This window comes from Malurus melanocephalus, unplaced genomic scaffold (genome assembly GCF_030028575.1).
Source record: "Malurus melanocephalus ecotype Western Australia unplaced genomic scaffold, MMel_1.1 scaffold_173, whole genome shotgun sequence".
In the NCBI taxonomy this organism is placed as follows: domain Eukaryota; kingdom Metazoa; phylum Chordata; class Aves; order Passeriformes; family Maluridae; genus Malurus; species Malurus melanocephalus.
Genome location: NW_026623405.1, coordinates 512,415 through 530,111, shown reverse-complemented (window position 1 = coordinate 530,111; position 17,697 = coordinate 512,415). Strand labels below are relative to the sequence as shown.

The 17,697-nt window shown below is 43.5% G+C and overlaps 1 protein-coding gene across 1 annotated transcript in view; it reads left to right on the top strand.

The window, feature by feature from the left end:
• Window positions 1–2,197: 2,197 nt before the first annotated feature.
• GAN (gigaxonin) overlaps window positions 2,198–17,697 on the top strand; it is a 29,496-nt gene continuing 13,996 nt past the window's right edge. The window contains exons 1-3 of the mRNA XM_057372534.1: window positions 2,198–2,432; window positions 15,939–16,053; window positions 16,891–17,241. Of these exons, the coding sequence (XP_057228517.1) occupies window positions 2,266–2,432; window positions 15,939–16,053; window positions 16,891–17,241 (633 nt within the window). The 5' untranslated portion in view covers window positions 2,198–2,265. The remainder of the gene's footprint in view (window positions 2,433–15,938; window positions 16,054–16,890; window positions 17,242–17,697) is intronic.

Sequence of the window (17,697 nt, the reverse complement as noted above, 5' to 3'; positions counted from 1 at the left end):
TGAGCGAGATAATTAGGCCATGGGTGTGCATACATATAATTAATTACCTCAGAGATGCTACAAATGGACCTTGATAGAGTGGTGTGGTTTGGTTTGTTGTTGTTTTTGKGTTTTGTTTTTTGGGTTTGTTAGTTTTTTTTATTAATAGCTTCATTAAATGGAACAAATAACAAGGTATTACAATTAATTTGTTCYCTGGAAGTGGATATTATCTGTTACACCTTGTCCCATTGCCCCACATAAGCAGCAGGAGGAAGCAAAAACAGTGTTTACCAGGACTAGTTAAAAACCAGAAATGCAACAGTGTTTTCCAATGTAACAATCTGTGCAGGAGGCAGGGAAACACACCGGTGTCTTTCTTTTCAAATAACCAGGCCACTCAATGACAGCTTTCGCAATAATTTAAACCACTGCTCCCTTGGGTCTACAATTACCTGAGTATTAATGACAAGCAAAATACATCTTTCCCCGCAGCCAAGGAGCAGTGTGCTCTCTGCCTTCATTACCCTCAAAGAGAGCTGGGAATGTGTCCTCTGGATCCTCAACCTACCCCTGACGTCCTGGATGATTATACCCAARCCAGAAAAAATGCCCTTCTAACATTTGTAAATGGGCACGTTTGACAACAAGTGTTGCAAAGCTGCTGGTGTTTCATGTACATTACTGTGGGTTTAGGCCTTCTGTCCTACATCCTCTGCTTCTAAAACTCTTRTTCAGAGCTGCACAGCACACCTGGAGCACGGTGCTGCTGCCTGTGACCCTCTGCAGATAGTGAGCACCTCAGCAAGGGCTGAGCACACTCTTTTCCCAGGCCCAGAGTTTGAAATGCTGGGTCTCCATGTGAGGATGTCCCAGCTGCAATCTCCATCTGCAGAACAAACCAGCATTGTGTCCAGCTTGGAAAGAACAAGGCTGCCTTTGTGAAGGCATTCATTTCTCTTTCCTACGGGGTCACTTCCAGACACCCTAATTCATTTTCCAAGTGGTAAAATTATTTGGAGACACCATCAATCTGAATGAGTGATAAAATTTTGTTACATTTCACTGAAATGCAAGTAATAAAGGCATGTGACCCATCCCAGCTTTAGTAAATCAGGTCCACTGGAAATGTTATTTTCCCAATGAAGGCATGGAGAGCATGATATCTATCTTGTGTTCCAGAGACTGGGAAATCCCAATTCTGCTGTGCCTGTCAGTGCAGGGAACACGCTGAGCTGCTGTGCTGGTTCCCCCTGGCAGCACTGGCTGGGTGTATTTTAGAGCAGATCACAGTTTGTGAAACACTTTTACTCAGTGCAAATAGTTTCACTGCTTGAATGTCGGATGCTGTTAAGAAAGCAGATGGAATCAAGTAATCTCTTAATGTGCAATTAAGAACAATAATAAATGGCCTAAAATTTACCATATGAACTCTCCTAAAAATCTTTTTTTTTGCTGGAAAAGGCCACATTTGCAGTGGGCAGCTTCAGAAAAATGCACTTCCACCGTGAGTCTTGCGATATTTAATTCTCATTCTTTTACTTTTCCTTGTGCCTTCACCAGTAGCATTCACCTCCAGCTCRTGTAAGGGAACAAATAAATAAATAAAAGGCCACTTTTACAGGATCACAGAATCCAATTAGCTTGGAAAAGACCTTTGAGACCATCAAGCCCAACAATGACCAAAGACCACTGTGTCATCCAGACCATGGCACTCGGTGCCACGGTTGGTGCACCGAGTGCCAACCTCCACGGTTGGTGATTCCACCACCTCCCAGGGCAGCCCATACCAATGTCAAATCGCCCTTTTTGGGGAAGAAATTTCTCTTAATGCCCAACCTAACTTCCCCCTGGCGTGGCTTAGGTCTATTTCCTCTTATCCCGTCGCTCGTTGCCTGGACAAGAGTCTGACCCCAGCCGGCTCCATCCTCCTGCCGGGGAGCTGTGCAGAGCCACAAGGTCCCCCCTGAACCCCCTTTTCCCCAGGCTGAGCCCCCCCTCAGCTCCCTCAGCCGCTCCTGGGCTCTCCAGCCCTTCCCCCAGCCCCTTTCCCTTCCCCGGACCCTGTACAGCGCCATCGCAAAGGCGTGAGGAGACAAAAGCCGATGTTTGCGCGGGCCGTGGCCGCCCCGCCCGCTGAGGGGCCGCGGTGCCCGAGGGCAGGCGGGGCGGCGCGGGGAGATGATGCCGCGAATGATGTCAGCGGCGGGCGGGCGCTCAGCCATGGTGTGAGGGCAGGGACTGAGCCGGCCCGGCCCGGCCCGGCTCGGCGGCGGCAGCAGCACCATGTCGGGCCCCAGCGCCGTGTCGGACCCGCAGCACCCGGCGCGGCTGCTGCGGGCGCTCAGCTCGTTCCGGGAGGAGACGCGGTTCTGCGACGCTCACCTGGTGCTGGAAGGCGAGGAGATCCCGGTGCAGAAGAACATCCTGGCGGCCGCCAGCCCCTACATCAGGTASGGCCGGGCCCGCAGCCCCCGGGCGGGCGCTCGGAGGGGCCGGGGTTATGTAAGGAGCGGGAGCCGCGGCGTGTGAGGGCCGAAGAGCCGGGGAAGGCCGGCCCGGGGGTCCGCGGAACCCGGGTGCCTCAGCTCGGAGCTGGCCCGAGCGCCCAGGGAGGGTGTGGAGTCTCCCTTGCTGGAGACATTCGAACAAACCCCAGCTGGACGCGTTCCTGTGTCACCTGCTCTAGGTGACCCTGCCTTGGCAGAGGGGCTGCTCTGGGGGATCTCCAGAGGTCCCTCCCTACCCCAGCTACTCTGTGATTCTGTGGGAGAAGCGGCTGGGCCACCTCCTCCGCTCCTTTCCTGCTTCCCTTCCCCGGCCGGGCCCCTCCGCAGGAGCCGCCGTGCTCTCGGCATCGCACCGCTGCTTCTCCCAGCTCTGAGAGGCTGTGTCACCCAACGGGGAAAAAAATCCCCCCAACAACTTCACTGCTGCCAAGTGCCTGGTGTGAACAAGTAAACCCTAAAGGATGAACTATGAGGATGGTGAGGGAGGTGTCCGGCCGAGGGGCAGCATCCCAGGGACGTTGYGAGGTGCTGGGCTCTGTGTGTCCCTCGGCCGCACCGAGTCAGCACTTCAGCATCATTTTTTTTCCTCCTTAATGTCTTTTAGCAAGACAGGGCTCCAGGTGCTGGTCATGGGTTCTGAAGTACATCGGCTTCTAAATTAAAAAATGAAAATGCAGGTTTGTCTCCCCAWCGCTTATGCCCCCACAATATCTAAGAACATCACTCAGAAATTGCCAGAGGGACAGAGCCTGGCCGTGCCAGGATCGCTGGCAGCTCTTGGCAGGGCTGTCACCAGCATGTGCAGCAGAACTGTGCCACTTGACAGCGARTGCTGGGGAGGACGAGCTGCATTAGCACAGTCATGGTTTCTGAGGTGCCTGGCAAACAGCTGCTCCTGGGCTCTGTGTGCAGGGAAACCCAGGTCACAGAAAGTCCTGGTGACACCAGTCTGAACCTCATCACTCTCAGTGCTGACAAGTCCAGTGACATCAGGTGAAAAGAACATACCCTCCACGAGAGGTTGTGATACATATCTGCATGTCAGAGTGGGTAAACAAAATGTACAAGTGGTTAATTTCAAAGGGTTTTTCAGTCCACTCATTTGCAGGTGATAAGACATTTGTTTAGTCTTCATGTGTAAAGTAGGAGCAGAGCTTCAGTACCATTTAAACACAGCATTATCATAAATCTGTGGCAGACTTTTTGTACTGTTTGGGCATTTCTTCCAGCTGCTGCTTCCCGTGAAGTTGTCACAAAATTTGCATTTTTGTGCTAGGTGAGGATGGAGATTCTTTATGCTACAGTCCAAAAAATTTCAACCTTCTGCAGTGTCATATCATCTGCTTGTAGGCAATACGGTGTTTTGGGTGACCGTTGTAGTACAACTGCAACACTCTCAAGTACAAAAATAAACTAAAAATAAATAGAATATGAGGCTGGTGAATAACTTTTAAATGGCAGTGATCATGCACAGACTTAAAGAAACAGTTCTCTGCACTGATAGAGCTGGCAGAACTGAGATATAAAATGAAATAAAATACACAGAGGAGGAAGATGATCGAGAATTTGCAAAAAAAGACATGGTGGAGCCTAGGCACTAATGATTTTTTGTCACTGCTTGTCTTGAGAAGCAGGTTTGGAAGATTGTGGTGAAAGAAGTCAAAGATGTGACATAGAAGTGCGCCATTGATTCATACTCTTCAAAATGCCTGAATGCTTTTTAGGTCATTGGCCATCATATTTTAGATGACCATATGCCTGCCATTAAGTTTCAGAAGAATTGCAGTAGGTGGTAAGAGGTCATGTCCTTGGAAAAACTGCTGTTCTACTGTTACAGCAGGATGAGTTTACAGGAAATGTAATTTTTTTTTTTACTGTGACAAAAATGCTTAATTAAAAGWTACYGTAAATTATCCAATGGAGAAGTGCYTTTTCACAGTTTCRTCTTGAAGCATGGTATTTTGTCAGTGCAATGTCTGAAAAATGTGCTGGGGAAATATGGGTTAAGCGTGTGTGAGGAATGAGAGCTCCAGACACAACTACATTAGCAACAAAACTTGTAGTCATTAGAGTTGTGGTTTTTTTAAACTCAGAATTGTTCAGGTTCAAATCTCATGAAGGAACTCATTAACTATGTGTGAAAGTAGGTTACATGCATTAATATATAAATATGATTAAGCGTGGTTGGATTTTTTTTTTTTTTTTTAGAGCTTACTCATGTCTTCTCCTCAGGCTTTCAAGATGTGAAGAACCAAAAATACATGTACCTAGTTCTTGTAGGGCACATTAAGAAACACATTTGTATTACCTACCTTTGCAGAGCCTAATTTTTACTTGCTGCCTGTCTCTCTTCTTTTTATCACTCCAGGATCTCTCTYTTAGTCCAGCTGGTCTTCACATTGGGTAGAATTGGTCAGGTAKGTTGCCAATGTTGGAGCATTGTGTTTCCAGCCAAGGGTAACATTTCAGTGGCTCTTTCTGGAGATTAATTTAATCTCCACTTTGTGCCTATTCTGTGCAAGTCCCATCTATTTTGAGTGTTGGTTTTTCAAAGAAAATCAGTTTAGGCCTCTATAGAAACAGTTATTGCAGGAGACATGAGAACTTCCTGCCCTTGTATTTTCAGGGTGGCTGATTCCAAAGCTCTGGTTCCACAGGCTGTTGTAGTCTCCAAATGCCAATTGATTCAGGTTGCTCTCATTTGAAAAATTCCAGTATAAAGCTCAGAAAAATCCATTAAGTAATTTCAGAAGTAAAACCTGGAATAGAAATAAGTGTTTATGTGAAACTTGAAGTGAAGCAGTGGAAGTATGAGCTGATGTGGTGTTTTCAGTGTCTGGCTGTGTCATTATGTGCTGTGGCTCTGGGCAAGTTGGTGGGCGAGTTCAGAAGCTGTAGGGTTTGCATGAATGCCTAGTTTAGGGTGTGAGTAGGAAAATAAGTAGGCATGAACTTTGTGAGGGGGTGGTTGGGTGTGAGCAGAGTCTGTGTGTGCTGAAGGATTTGTGCAGCCACAGAGAGAGGAGCGTTACCTGTTTTTTAGTTTTGCATGGGAGCTGTTTGGCTKACTGGTTATGAGTAGGACACTTGTAAATTATAGTGATGTGTTTTCCCACTAGTTATTTGGCAACTGGATTATCCATGCAGCTCAAAGATAGCATCTTCAGTGGGGAGAGGAAAAAAGACCTGAGGGGCCATGGAAACACATGGAAGTGTTATTGGTGTCATGGGTCCCACCTGCCTGTCTGATCCATAGGGTGGCTTCTGCAAGTGCAGAATAATAATAAAGACCTGTTTAATTTCCAAATTTTCAGTCTGTGGGACCAGTGAGACTTTTAATTTTTGTGGTAGATTGATTCTTGAGGTCTTGCCTCAACTGCTTAATGCCAAGTGGTTGGAAGCTCTCTCAAGGCAGTGAGGTTGGGGGGTGGTTGTGGGAATTCCTACAGAATTCCCTTGTATGTACCGGTTTATCTAATCCCTCTGTGTGCCCCGGGAGCAAATCCTGCCATTTACAAAGCACAGAAGTCTCCCTGCATATCTCTARCATCTTGTGGTATGTTCCTGAGCCTGAGAAAAGGAGGGTTCCTCCAGAGGAACCGCCATGGGACAAAGCGTGGTTTGGCTCGTGGTGATGTTGCTGTGCATCCCAGAGTGGTTACACTTGAGCCAGGTTAGCTCTTGGTTTTCTCTTCTGTAACGAATCAGCCAGAAAATTGCACTTTTTTTTRTAACACTCATTGTCCTGGCAATTTCCTTAGTGCAGATCCGTTGCCCTGGTTTAATTTATTTTGTTTGAGAGCCTAGTGTAAATTACAGAGGCATAAGAGGGCTTTTACCAGAACAAACCATGCTTGCGCCAGTAAGTTTGGCCTAAGTTGTGGCACATATCCGCCAACCTTTTATAGGATAGATTGGGTCCAARTATTCCTGGTATCCTCAGCAGTAGCAGCAGATGTTCTCATCYGAACAGATCTGTCACTGTCTGGCATGAGTCGTTCCTGGCCAGCTGAAACTTGCAACTCTTTATATTTTGCTCACTGACTGTCTGCTTGCTGGATCATAGGGAGCRTGTGGGAGCTACCTGAACAAAGAGGATATTTAAGCCCATTTTCTTACACAAATTTAATGTTGTTACGCAGGGATTGTGTGGCTCCATTACAAATTGAATTAAGACATTTTTGTTACCTCAGCAAGTTTTGTCTTTGATTTTCACGCATCTGCGTGAGCAGATTACAGATGGCTGCATGTGTTCTATACTGTTCCCCAAGGCTTTTCAAACTCAGTAATGGACCAGTAATCATATTTCAATCTTTTTTCAGATGAGCATAATATAACTAAACAAGAATGTAAATGTAAGGTTAGGTTCACATTATTTTTACGTACTTATAAATAGCTGTACCTCTTGTAAATGGGTTTTTGGTCAGAAATAACCTGACAGCATTTGCATCTCCTCACTTGTCCTGTTCAACCTCCTGACATCCCTAAAACACTGCAGACCTTGTATGACCCTGCACAGCCACAGCCAGTGCCAAAATAGATTTCCATGGAGATGTGGCAGGTCGTGCCCCCCAGCACTGATCTCCTGCCCTTTCCTCTGTGTGCTGGCACTTGGAGCATTTGCCGTTGTCACGAGGGGAGCCTGCTGGGACACCATCCCTGTGGGAATGTGGCTGGGAGATCTGTGAGTGCTGGTGTGGGAGGTGGGACGTCCCTCTTGCACCCTGGAGGCGCGACTGGGCACTTCTTGTTCCACCTGTTGGACAATGAATATCGTAGAGCAAGGTCAAGTAGAAGCCAACACATGCCAGTAGCTTCTCCTGCTTATTTCCTGATACCTGTTTGTTTTTTGCTGACATTTATAAAGACCRTTTATAGTGTTTTAAAACTTTTTTTTCAATTTGGGACAAGTATGGAAGTCACGAACACAAATGGCTGCTGGATCTGGGAGCTGTTTGATTGTCAGGACCCCATGCTCCCAAGCTCTGTTTTTTAGCCAAACCACGCTGTGCTTGTGCCAGGGCYTGTGTCCTCTTCACTGGGAGTGCAGGCAGTGCTGTGGTAACTGCACTGTCAAGGAGGGCTCTCTGGTCGTTGTTGTCATCAATGAAGACAAACTTCTTTGAAAAGTTTGTTTCTGGCAGTCTCCCGGGAGCTTTGGAGGCTGCCCAGGAAGTAGGAAGTTAGGAACAGATCAGGCCAGAATTTGCTTCCAGACTTTACAAACTGTTTTTTGAAATAAGCATAGTTTTGTTTTGGTTTCGATTTTTAAAAAATTTAATTGAAATGCTACCTATTATGTTTTTGTGATAACCGAATTGTAAAGTCTCTGTTACTTTGAGAGGCAGTAAATCAAAATAGTTGCCTTGGCCAGAAACTGAGAAGTTGCCTGGCACAAGTCAGAAGTGCCTACACACATGTTGTGTTTGGATAAGCAGTTGAGGGGCAACAGTGATAAAGGTATGTTCAGAGCTGATGGTTTAAAAAGGGATTTAGGAGTCACTATACCAGGCTTGAATGGGGAGTTGTTAATTATATTCCTGCTCCAACAAGCCCCTAGAGATGGCCTGAAGGGAAGACGCCATAAGGCTCTTACCCAGCCCAAAATAGTAAAAAAATACACWTGGGCTGCTGCTACACGTCAAGCAGAAGGAGAACTGGGAATCAGAGCATCTTGTTTACCCAGGAGAACTAGAGATGAGATTTCTTGTCCTTCCTTTGTATGTGGAGACGCTCAGCTCAGCTGCGTGCCTGACGTAAGAGGCGARTTGGGCTGGAAGGTGTGGCAGGATGGGGCTGCTTGGGATGGCTGGGTAATTTRTACTCTGTAGGTTGCTTTTACACTTGCATTAATTGCCTTGTTTGGCAAAACTTTTCTTATTAAAATAACCTTTTTTATTAGTTTTTTTTTTCTTGATTTTGAATGTATTTTGTGGCTGGAACTGGGCCGCTCTGAAGTTACTGATGTGTCTGGAGCTGATGAGTCTGAAATGCTTGATTTGTATTTTGATTTTTTGGTGTTTTTTTTTTTTTAATTCTTTGAACCAGTTTTGTTTGTGTTGGTCTCAGCTGCAGTTATGAAAGGAACTTCTTCCTGGTGTGGACTGACAAATATGAACTCTAACTAATGATTTGAAAGGATTGTTTCTTCCCTCTCTGTTCATACTCCTATTTTGTATATTGTACAGAGGTTTCTCTCTGTGCAGGTACTGAGTACAGTGTAGTGTTTCCTAYGCACAGGGGATTCTCCACTCCTGTCTTTGTCTCTCACATTTTATCTTTGCCACGGCTTCATGTTTCCAAAAAAACAAAATAAATCACTGYTTATGCACAGCTCTGAAATTCCTTGTGCCTCTCAAGGAAATATGTTCTTAATACCATGTAGTGGCTGGTTTATGTCCTCAGGCACATTGGTTTACATCCCCTGGATGACGTGGGCTGCCTGGTGCAGCTCTTGTTTACAGACATGGTGAGTGCTCAGCATTGGAGACTCCTGTGCTGATGGAATCCACGTTCCTGGTTCCTTTTTCCTCTTGGCTSTGTCATTGCTTTCTGTGAAGGTCTTGCAGATCTGTGTTTTCCAGCTCTGGGCATACCCAGAATTCCGGTGCTTCCCTCAGCTGRATTCCAAACATCTTCCAGCTGTTCCACAACACTACTCATGCACTCATAATTTTGTCTATTTGACTCCATACATACCAGCAATTATGAAAATCTTTCTCTGACTCTGTTGTTTATTCCTCCCAAGTTCAGTGAGGCTAAGTGAGGTATAAAACCTGGTTAATCCATGTTTTCCCAGAAGATTTATTGGTGTTCTTTAAGTAATGATATTAGTAAGAKACAGGAATATTTGGATTATTAGACACGTCACACAGCACTGCATTTCTTAAACATATTTAACAGCAAATTTAGCAATGTGGATATGGCACTGTACTTGTTTCTTCTTAAAAAGCTCTTTTAACAAGCTTAAAAGCAGAGTTAATTTGAAAGAAGACATGTTTTCAAGTATGAAACTCTTCATTTCTTGGCTTACAACTTTATTTCAAAAACGTCTTCCTTTGTTTTTCTGAGGAGGGCCTAGTTTCAAACTACTACCTGGAAAGTGTAACACTGATGAAAATTTTMAGTTTAGTGARTGGATTCAAGTGTCATGTGGAGCARAAAAATGTCATCAGTATGAGAAAGATTTAGTTACTTCGTGAGGGGTTCTGATGAGTGATCCATGCAGAMTAGCCTGCTGCCTGCAGAGGAGCAGGTATTAGATATTTTTTCCCACCTTTTCAAAACAAAGCAAAAAACCAAACCAAACCWCCTTTTTAAATCCAGTGGCACATGYTTCTGTCAYGGGAAGGTCCATCATGGAYAAACAGCTGACTGSTGACCCAGGTTACTCCACCACATCACAGATGAGCCTGAGCTGTGCTTTGTGCCACGCATGAGGTGCACGAACCACAGGTGCCCAGCTCATCTGCATTGCTGCTGTTTGATTTGTTTGCAAGCTCAGCTGSTGCTCTTGCTTGGGTTCTTCCCATGCTGGCCAAAGAAACCAAAATAGAATGAGACATCAGGTCCTTGGTGCTGCTGAGAACTTGCAGGGTCCATTCTCGGGCACAGTTTGTTGAGTGTGTGTTCTGTCTACTTGGGGCTAACTCACATGTTTAGGCAAAGCATGTTGGTTGAGGGTAGATTTCCAATTTAGATTACAATCTAGTTCTGGATGAGCTCAGTGTAATCAGGGTAATTTCGGATTTTCATGATAAACAAGCTCTTCATGAGCCCTGTATATGTCCCCCCATGCTGCTGCTGAGGGAATTGCTTTGTCCCCTTTCCTATGGAAGTGGAGGAAGCTGCGTTGTTGCCTGGCTTAAACTTTTCAATAGYTGAAAAAATTAAGTTGTATGTCACAGGTTTTGTTTGTCTAAAAGCAAACAAAGCAACTTCTGCAACTTTTTGTGCTGAGCTATTAGRTGGACTCCTTTGCTTTGAGATGTGAAGTTGCAGTTACAGATAATCTTAAGGAGAGAGACATAGGAGAGGCATAGCCAAAATCCTCTGAGAGCTGGCACCCATTGCAGGGTGTGGTGAAGACTGGCTTTTATGTGTGGTGCTAAAGGCCAGGGTGCGACCTCAAAGGAAACCTTCTGATTTGGTTGTAAAATATCTTTTTGGAGGATGGCGGTGGGTGGAGTGAACTGCTGCATCATGTTTTTATGTCTGACCTGTTTAATAATGTGATTATTAAGGGTTTTTTTTTTGCACGTAGAAAGACCAGCCTTTATGGGAGAAAATGTTGCAAGGATAAAGGCAGACAAATGAAAAACTTCACCATTAATATGGTCAGTCCTAAGTAGGACTTAATTAGATTTACCATGAAAAGCTTGTACTTGAAAGACTCCAACCAGGACGAGACTAAATGTGCATCAAAAGCACATTTTTTAAAGTTTTCTCCTTAGTGATGCAAAATCTCCAAGTACTCACTTGCCATTTTTGGGACTGAGTCATCCTTGTGAGTRTGTTTTGGGTTTGGTGCGTGTTTTTGCTGGAAACATTTGTTGGAGGTACAACGTCTTTTCAAAATGCTGATGCTCTCTGGAGAAGGCCAAAACACTTGTGCAGGTAAAGGATACATCATCAAACCCCAGTTGTATTACTCTGTGGTTTGGAAGGATGGCTTTGCTACTCCAGTAATAAAGTTTGYTAGTGTGGCAATACCAGCAAAGCATGTGCAGACCAGCCTTTATGGTTAATCTTGAGCAAAACCATTAATCTGGGAAAACAGCTCTCCTTTCCAAAAGAGAAGTGTCTCTCTCTGGTCTCAGGCAGTCTGGTTCTTGACTGTGTAAGTAGGTCAGCAAACTGAGTTTGCACTGTGATGACATCGGAGCAGGTAAAAGTTTTGTGTTGCAAAGCACCAAACCCAAAGCATCTGTCTCTTGTTTCCCAGATTTTTCGATGGCTGTTCACTGTAAATATCAACAACCTGCTTGAGGTGAATGTGGTCTAGAGCTTTCTCATAGGCACAGGCTTTGCAGACAGGTGTTCTGTCTCTATACCCTCATGCTAAGGATTAAAGCTCTCCCAGAGTTGTGCTCTTGTTCTCCTTATAACTTATGTGACCATTGTAAAACCACATCTGTTGTTTTTCCTTGAMAGTTTACAGATAAGGCAGAGATTTGAAAGATGAAAATGTTCCCACAAAATTATGTCTGACTCAGGAGAGCAGGTGGTGTTGGTGGTGGCTGACTTCTTCATCTGAATTTTTGTTTTGTTTGTTGTTTTTTCTAGTTTAGTTTTTAAAAATTATTATTCCCAGCCTGTAAGCTTTTGACTTAAAATGTAAGAAAACCAAGTTTACRGACATTTTGGACTCTTTATCAATCTGCTTATACATCTTAACTGTCCCACAACAATGCTCTCACAGGGATTGACTGTAAGGTTGGAAGTATGATTGTGTTTTGATTTGTTTTGCTCTTCTAAAATAACAATAAATTGGAAGAGCCATCTTAATTTTAACAAGAACTTCGGACAATCTTAATTTACCTGTTAGTTTGCTTTTTGCTTCTGGGTGTTTTTTTTAATTATTTGAATCTTATATCATTAGATGTGAATTGTCATTCCTAGCAGTATCATCATCAGCTCTTAAGCTCCTCTTTTCATTTTGAGGATTCACCTTGCTTATACTGCTTGCATACACAGAAGAGGTACTGGAATTTTTATCCTCATTCTGCCTTATGTAGARCATTTGAGATGACTCATTAGGATTGTATTCCTTAAGTGATGTGGAACAGCAGATTCTAAATTTGTCACACAGACAACATCAAAACACAACATCAACCCATTTGTTCTTATGCCACTGGCTCAAGGTGTTGTGTGTGCCAGCAGTTTTCCTGATGAGRCACAAGATGCTGGGGTGGATGTTGAGCATTTATAGAACACTTTATGTTASTGGAAGCAATTTCAACTTAAAACGATGATCTTAATTAAAAATGGARAACACTGTTTGGAAAAGTGTATGGAGTCAAGCTGCTCAAAATTAAATTACTTGAGAAAACAGGATGAAGAAGTTGCCTTGTTTCGTTTCCTCCAACTCTGTCTCGGCTGTGCTCTGCTCCCAACTCATGGGTTTTTTGGTTGGCTGGGAGGGTTGTTTTCTTCTAAATCTTGATGTTCTGGTCTTCCATCTGAATTAAGGAAGACTGAGGCAGCCTTTTCTGCTGTGTTTTGGCAGCTTGGAGTGCTTTTGAAGTAATTAGAAATGTTGTCCACAGTAGGAAGCTGTCACATGCCTGGTTTCGAAGCAGCTGTGCTGCAGCCGGCACATCTCTGCACCTTGGGTTGCTGGTTGCCACTTCYAGCTCTCAGCCACACAAATCACAGGCTGAATAAATCACCCCGAGGAGGAGTGTGGCAGAAGGAAGGCATCCTCCTTCTGGGTGCTGAATGACTGAAAAGCCTCTGCTTAAGCAGAGCTGGTAACTTACTTTCTAAAAATGAAATTTGATAGAGGATAAGGGTTAATTATTTCTCCATGTGCCACCCATTGTCTTTCTGAACTGGGAACCAACTTGTTTGGAAACTTTCTCATTCAGTCTCTGTGTCTTATGACAGGGGTGCCCAGGCCTCAGTTTGCTGGGTGCAGGTCACAGCTGGTGCTGGGTGATGCAAGAGGACATGTGGCTCCTTGCCCTCCGCTTTCGCACCTCCTACTTTTCKCTCCTCCTTCAGCTTTCTTTCCATTTGGACTCACGATTTTCCTTCTTAAACTTTTCCAGCCCCAAAGCTGGTGGTTATAATATGTCCTTGCACCATATTTTTCTTCCCCTCGTCCCAACAGCCACTAGCTGTCCTGCAGTTTTGATGTGAGTGACAATGAGTACCTCCAGCTGCCTTTGGGAATGGCTCTTTTGGCAGAGCTCAGAAGTACTTGTACCGAAATAAATAACCTTGTAGTTTATTAACCAAAAACTTAAAATCATGTGACAGATGGATAACTATTGCTTCCCATGGCAGATGATAGGAACAAAATTTAATCTGAACTGGGAAGCATTTGCATAAGGTGAATGTTTGCTACATACGAGCTCTGTAACTGTGAAATAATTTGATTTGTTCTCAAGGTTATTTTTTCTGCCTYGACTTTGTGTTTTGGCCTTGCAATCAGGTGCTAGGTCTTTTCTTTTCAGATTACCAACTGTTGATGCCTGAAAAAGTACACAGTAATTAGAACATCTAGCCTGATAAGACCCAAAAACTCTGAACAACACTTTCTGGTTACCAGGAGGCGTCGGTGTAAAGTCCACCCAATGAGGTGATTTAGCTTGGGTGTGTACAGGTGATGCTAAGATGAAAGTTAGTGATAAACAGCACGAGTCCTTTCCCTAATCTCCCCATTAGTGCTGGCATCAACATGCTTATTATATGCTCTGGACCTGTTTTAAGCCCCACAATGTGTTGGACTCCCTAGGTTCTGTGTAGATACTGCTGTGTATTTGACATAACAGTTACTCACAGTTATCTGACACCACTAAGATCCAGGGAGCACCCAACTGCCTTTTCTGCTGAAGGAAGCTGGATGCTGTTAACCTTGATACATTTTATGTTAAATTAARAGAAAACACAGTTTCATCCCAGGGAATAAGAGCGCCATTTGTTACAAAACGAGAAACCCACAATTGGAGTGGAAGTGGAGGTAGTTTGGATTGATTTGAAAATCTGTGTAAAAGGCCTTTGCTGTGTGCTGGAGTTGAAAAGGCGCATTGCCCTGTGTGTGTATKCTCTGTGGTTTGTTTGGAGCTTGTGGACATGAAAAATGCACATTGCACATGGGGAAGGAAGGATGGCTGGAGTGGAGGTTGTGCATGTTGTACATTCTGCTGGAAATGCACTTTGCGTTAGGAGTTTTCAGCTGACAACCTGTAAATCAGTGCCTGCTATTTCAGCATGCGCTTTAATGGGAGTCACATAATTTTCCTAATCTCCTTCCAAGTGTTAGGAAATAAACAATTTCCTAATCCATGCCATGCTGTTGTTGTTATTTGTATTGTAACCCATGCCAGGTGCTGTGCACACAGGGTGAAGCAGCTTCAGCCCTGGTGCAGTTGTACRTGGGCACYCCAGCACCGCTATCTCTGTGTGTTSTGCAGWGTAGAACAGGGATGTGAAGACAAGACCACAACTATGATGAACTAAAGGGCTAAAATTAATGTCCTTATTCACACTTAAAAATAGCTCCTTACAGRCTAAGGTTTTATTTGATGTGAGTTACAGATCATTTTGTGAGAAACTAATTTATTCCGATATGAGTAAGTGAGGCAGAATCTACCCTTAGCTAAGACCTATTTATGTATTTGCTTAGTATGAGTGTGGATAGCAGGAGGCTGTGGCAGACTGGACACTTTCAGCTTAACAAAGCCATAGCTTTTCACACTAAGAAACTAATTCTATCTCAGAATATACTCTAATGTTAAAAGTTATAAAGGCTTTTATTTTAATATGCTGTGGTATAGATGTAGGTCACTATATATACACAGTGGTAGTGAAACAAGCTTTCTGGTCTTTATATAATATATTCTTAATTGACCAAAGTGTGGAAAAWTATGTTTAAAATAATCTTTTATTAGCTCTCATGGCTGTTTGCACCAGACTGGTGGATGCTGCTCCCTTTTGAACACTTAAAGCTGTCTCTCCTGGAAGAAATGTTTGCACTGACAGCCAGTGGAAAGCAAAGTGTCTGCTGTGCTATTATTACTTCCTCACCTTTCCCCTACCCCCATCATTCTATTCACAGGCACATCACAGTGCTCCTGGTATGTTTAAAGAAATGGCCTGTATGTGAAGCGTCCACTGATGTAGATGAATATTTAAAGCTCTGCTGAGCAGCACATGGGCTGTTTGCTGAGATTGTGAGTGCATGGTTGGTTACAGCCAGGCAGAGCATTAGGCTGATAACATCATAAACTACACAAAATGACAATGCAATCCAAATGTTTCTGCTGCCAGTGAATATTCTGATCACATCTGCTAACTCTAATTATTTCTTTCTTSGTAAAAAAAGGTTTGGTTTTGTTTTGCTTTGGGTTTTTTTCCACCTTTATCAAAGCAAATTCTTGTGTTTCATCTGTCAGCAGAGCYGCTGTTCTGTTGGAAGGTCTGAGTGAAGTTTTTGAATGCTTGTGATGAATGAACTGGGATAAAAAATACTTAGGCTCTTTGATGGCCTGGGTAGTTTGCAAGGCTGACATATTTGTTCAGCTTGGAAATGTGATGAGCAGTATCAGAGACCATACCTACGTGCTGATTCAAGGGACAGTTTTCCCATCACRCTGGAAGGTTTTAACATCTCTGTTGTAGCTCAGGTGCTTGGTCCATAGCTAGTGTTTGTTTCTTCAGAAACTGAGAGCAAGCAATGCCCATAATTTTGAACTTTCCTCTTTTTCTTTTCTCTTCTCTTAGAACAAAATTGAATTACAATCCTCCAAAGGATGATGGCTCAACATACAAGATTGAACTTGAAGGGATATCTGTTGATATCATGAAAGAGATACTAGATTACATCTTCAGTGGGCAGGTATGGTATTAAAAAAAAACGAAAACTCAATTGTACTATTTGGCAAAATAACTTGAGTTTTTGTCCTGAAAGATGTTTAAAGCTTTGTGATAGAACTTCTGCCAAGTGGGGCTGTGCATGTGAAGTAGAGGCAGTAGGCTCTGCAGGAGTTGTCTCTGCTCTCCTTGTGCAGCAGGGGAGGGCTGTAAAATTTAGAGTTTATGTCAAATGCTTGTATCAAAATTGGTGACCACCTTCAGTAACCTGCTTTAAAACAAGCAGTGYTTGTCAGCTGTGACAGCAGACTGGTTTGGTAGGCACAGAGATGGAGACCCCATCACTGAGCATTGCAATGAACCAGGCACCCTCCCTCCCTGCTCCTCATGCCCATCTCTCTGGCAGAGAGATCTGCGGTCAGATCTGCCTGCCAGGAGCCTTAGCAGGAATTAAAGTTGGTGTGTCTAGTTTATTTGGAACAAGATTGAGATTGCTGAATGAGTTTAACTTTCAGGAGAAAAAGAAAAGGCAGATTTGGCTTGAAATTTATTCCTGGATATGCATTTTAAAAAATGCTTTGTTTATTGCAGCAAARCTCATTTTAGGTTCCTGGATGAGATGAGCAATTTTATGGTTGGTTGCTTCAGGAGCAAAATTTCTGCTCCACACCTTCTGTCAAGCAAATGCCTTTCCATCCCTGTGTTAATTAATAAATGGTTAGCAGTCATATCAGTTTCTCCTAATTTTTACACTGGCATTAATACTCCATTTTCCAGCCACTGAGAATGAGTGTAATGAATGCGGGCATGTCATGGAACAAATGAGTGATAGTAGCTATAACTTCTAAATTAATTCTTGCAGATCAGGCTAAATGAAGAAACTATCCAAGATGTGGTACAGGCAGCTGATCTCCTGCTGCTTACAGACTTAAAAACTCTCTGCTGTGAGTTTTTAGAAGGTTGCATAGCTGCTGAGAACTGTATTGGTATTCGGGACTTTGCACTGCACTATTGTTTGCATCATGTTCACTACCTTGCCTCAGAGTATCTGGAAACTCACTTTCGAGATGTCAGCAGCACAGAGGAATTCTTGGAACTGACTCCTCAAAAACTGAAAGAAGTGCTGTCGATGGAAAAGCTCAATGTTGGAAACGAAAGATACGTCTTTGAAGCGGTGATTAGGTGGATTTCTCATGATTCAGAATCCAGAAAGGTCAGGACATCCCAATGTTTATATTTTGAATGTGGTACAAATTGGGCTGTTTATTCTAATGAGTGGGAACTTGAAATAGATCTGTTTCTTTCAGGACTAATCTTACACTTAGAGAATTAATTGAATTTTGCAGTAAAAGGGTGAAAGCTGTATTAACGATACATCATCTGCTGCCTTTATTATTTAATAGGCATTAAAAAAAAAGTACTGTTTTGGTGTTTGATGATACAATCTTTTTGATGTGGCAAGAAAGCAARCAGCATGTTTATAGAGAAACTTTGAGGACTTGATGCATTTTCTTAGTAATATTACATTGTACAGTTTATTACTTACCAATATCAAAAATTCTCAAGTAGTCAGTAAACACAGGAGTGTCTATGTGTGCGGGTGCCTGAATGCTGTGGTGATTTTGTGTCACTGTCCCTCCTGCCCTGAGTGCTGTGGTGATTTTGTGTC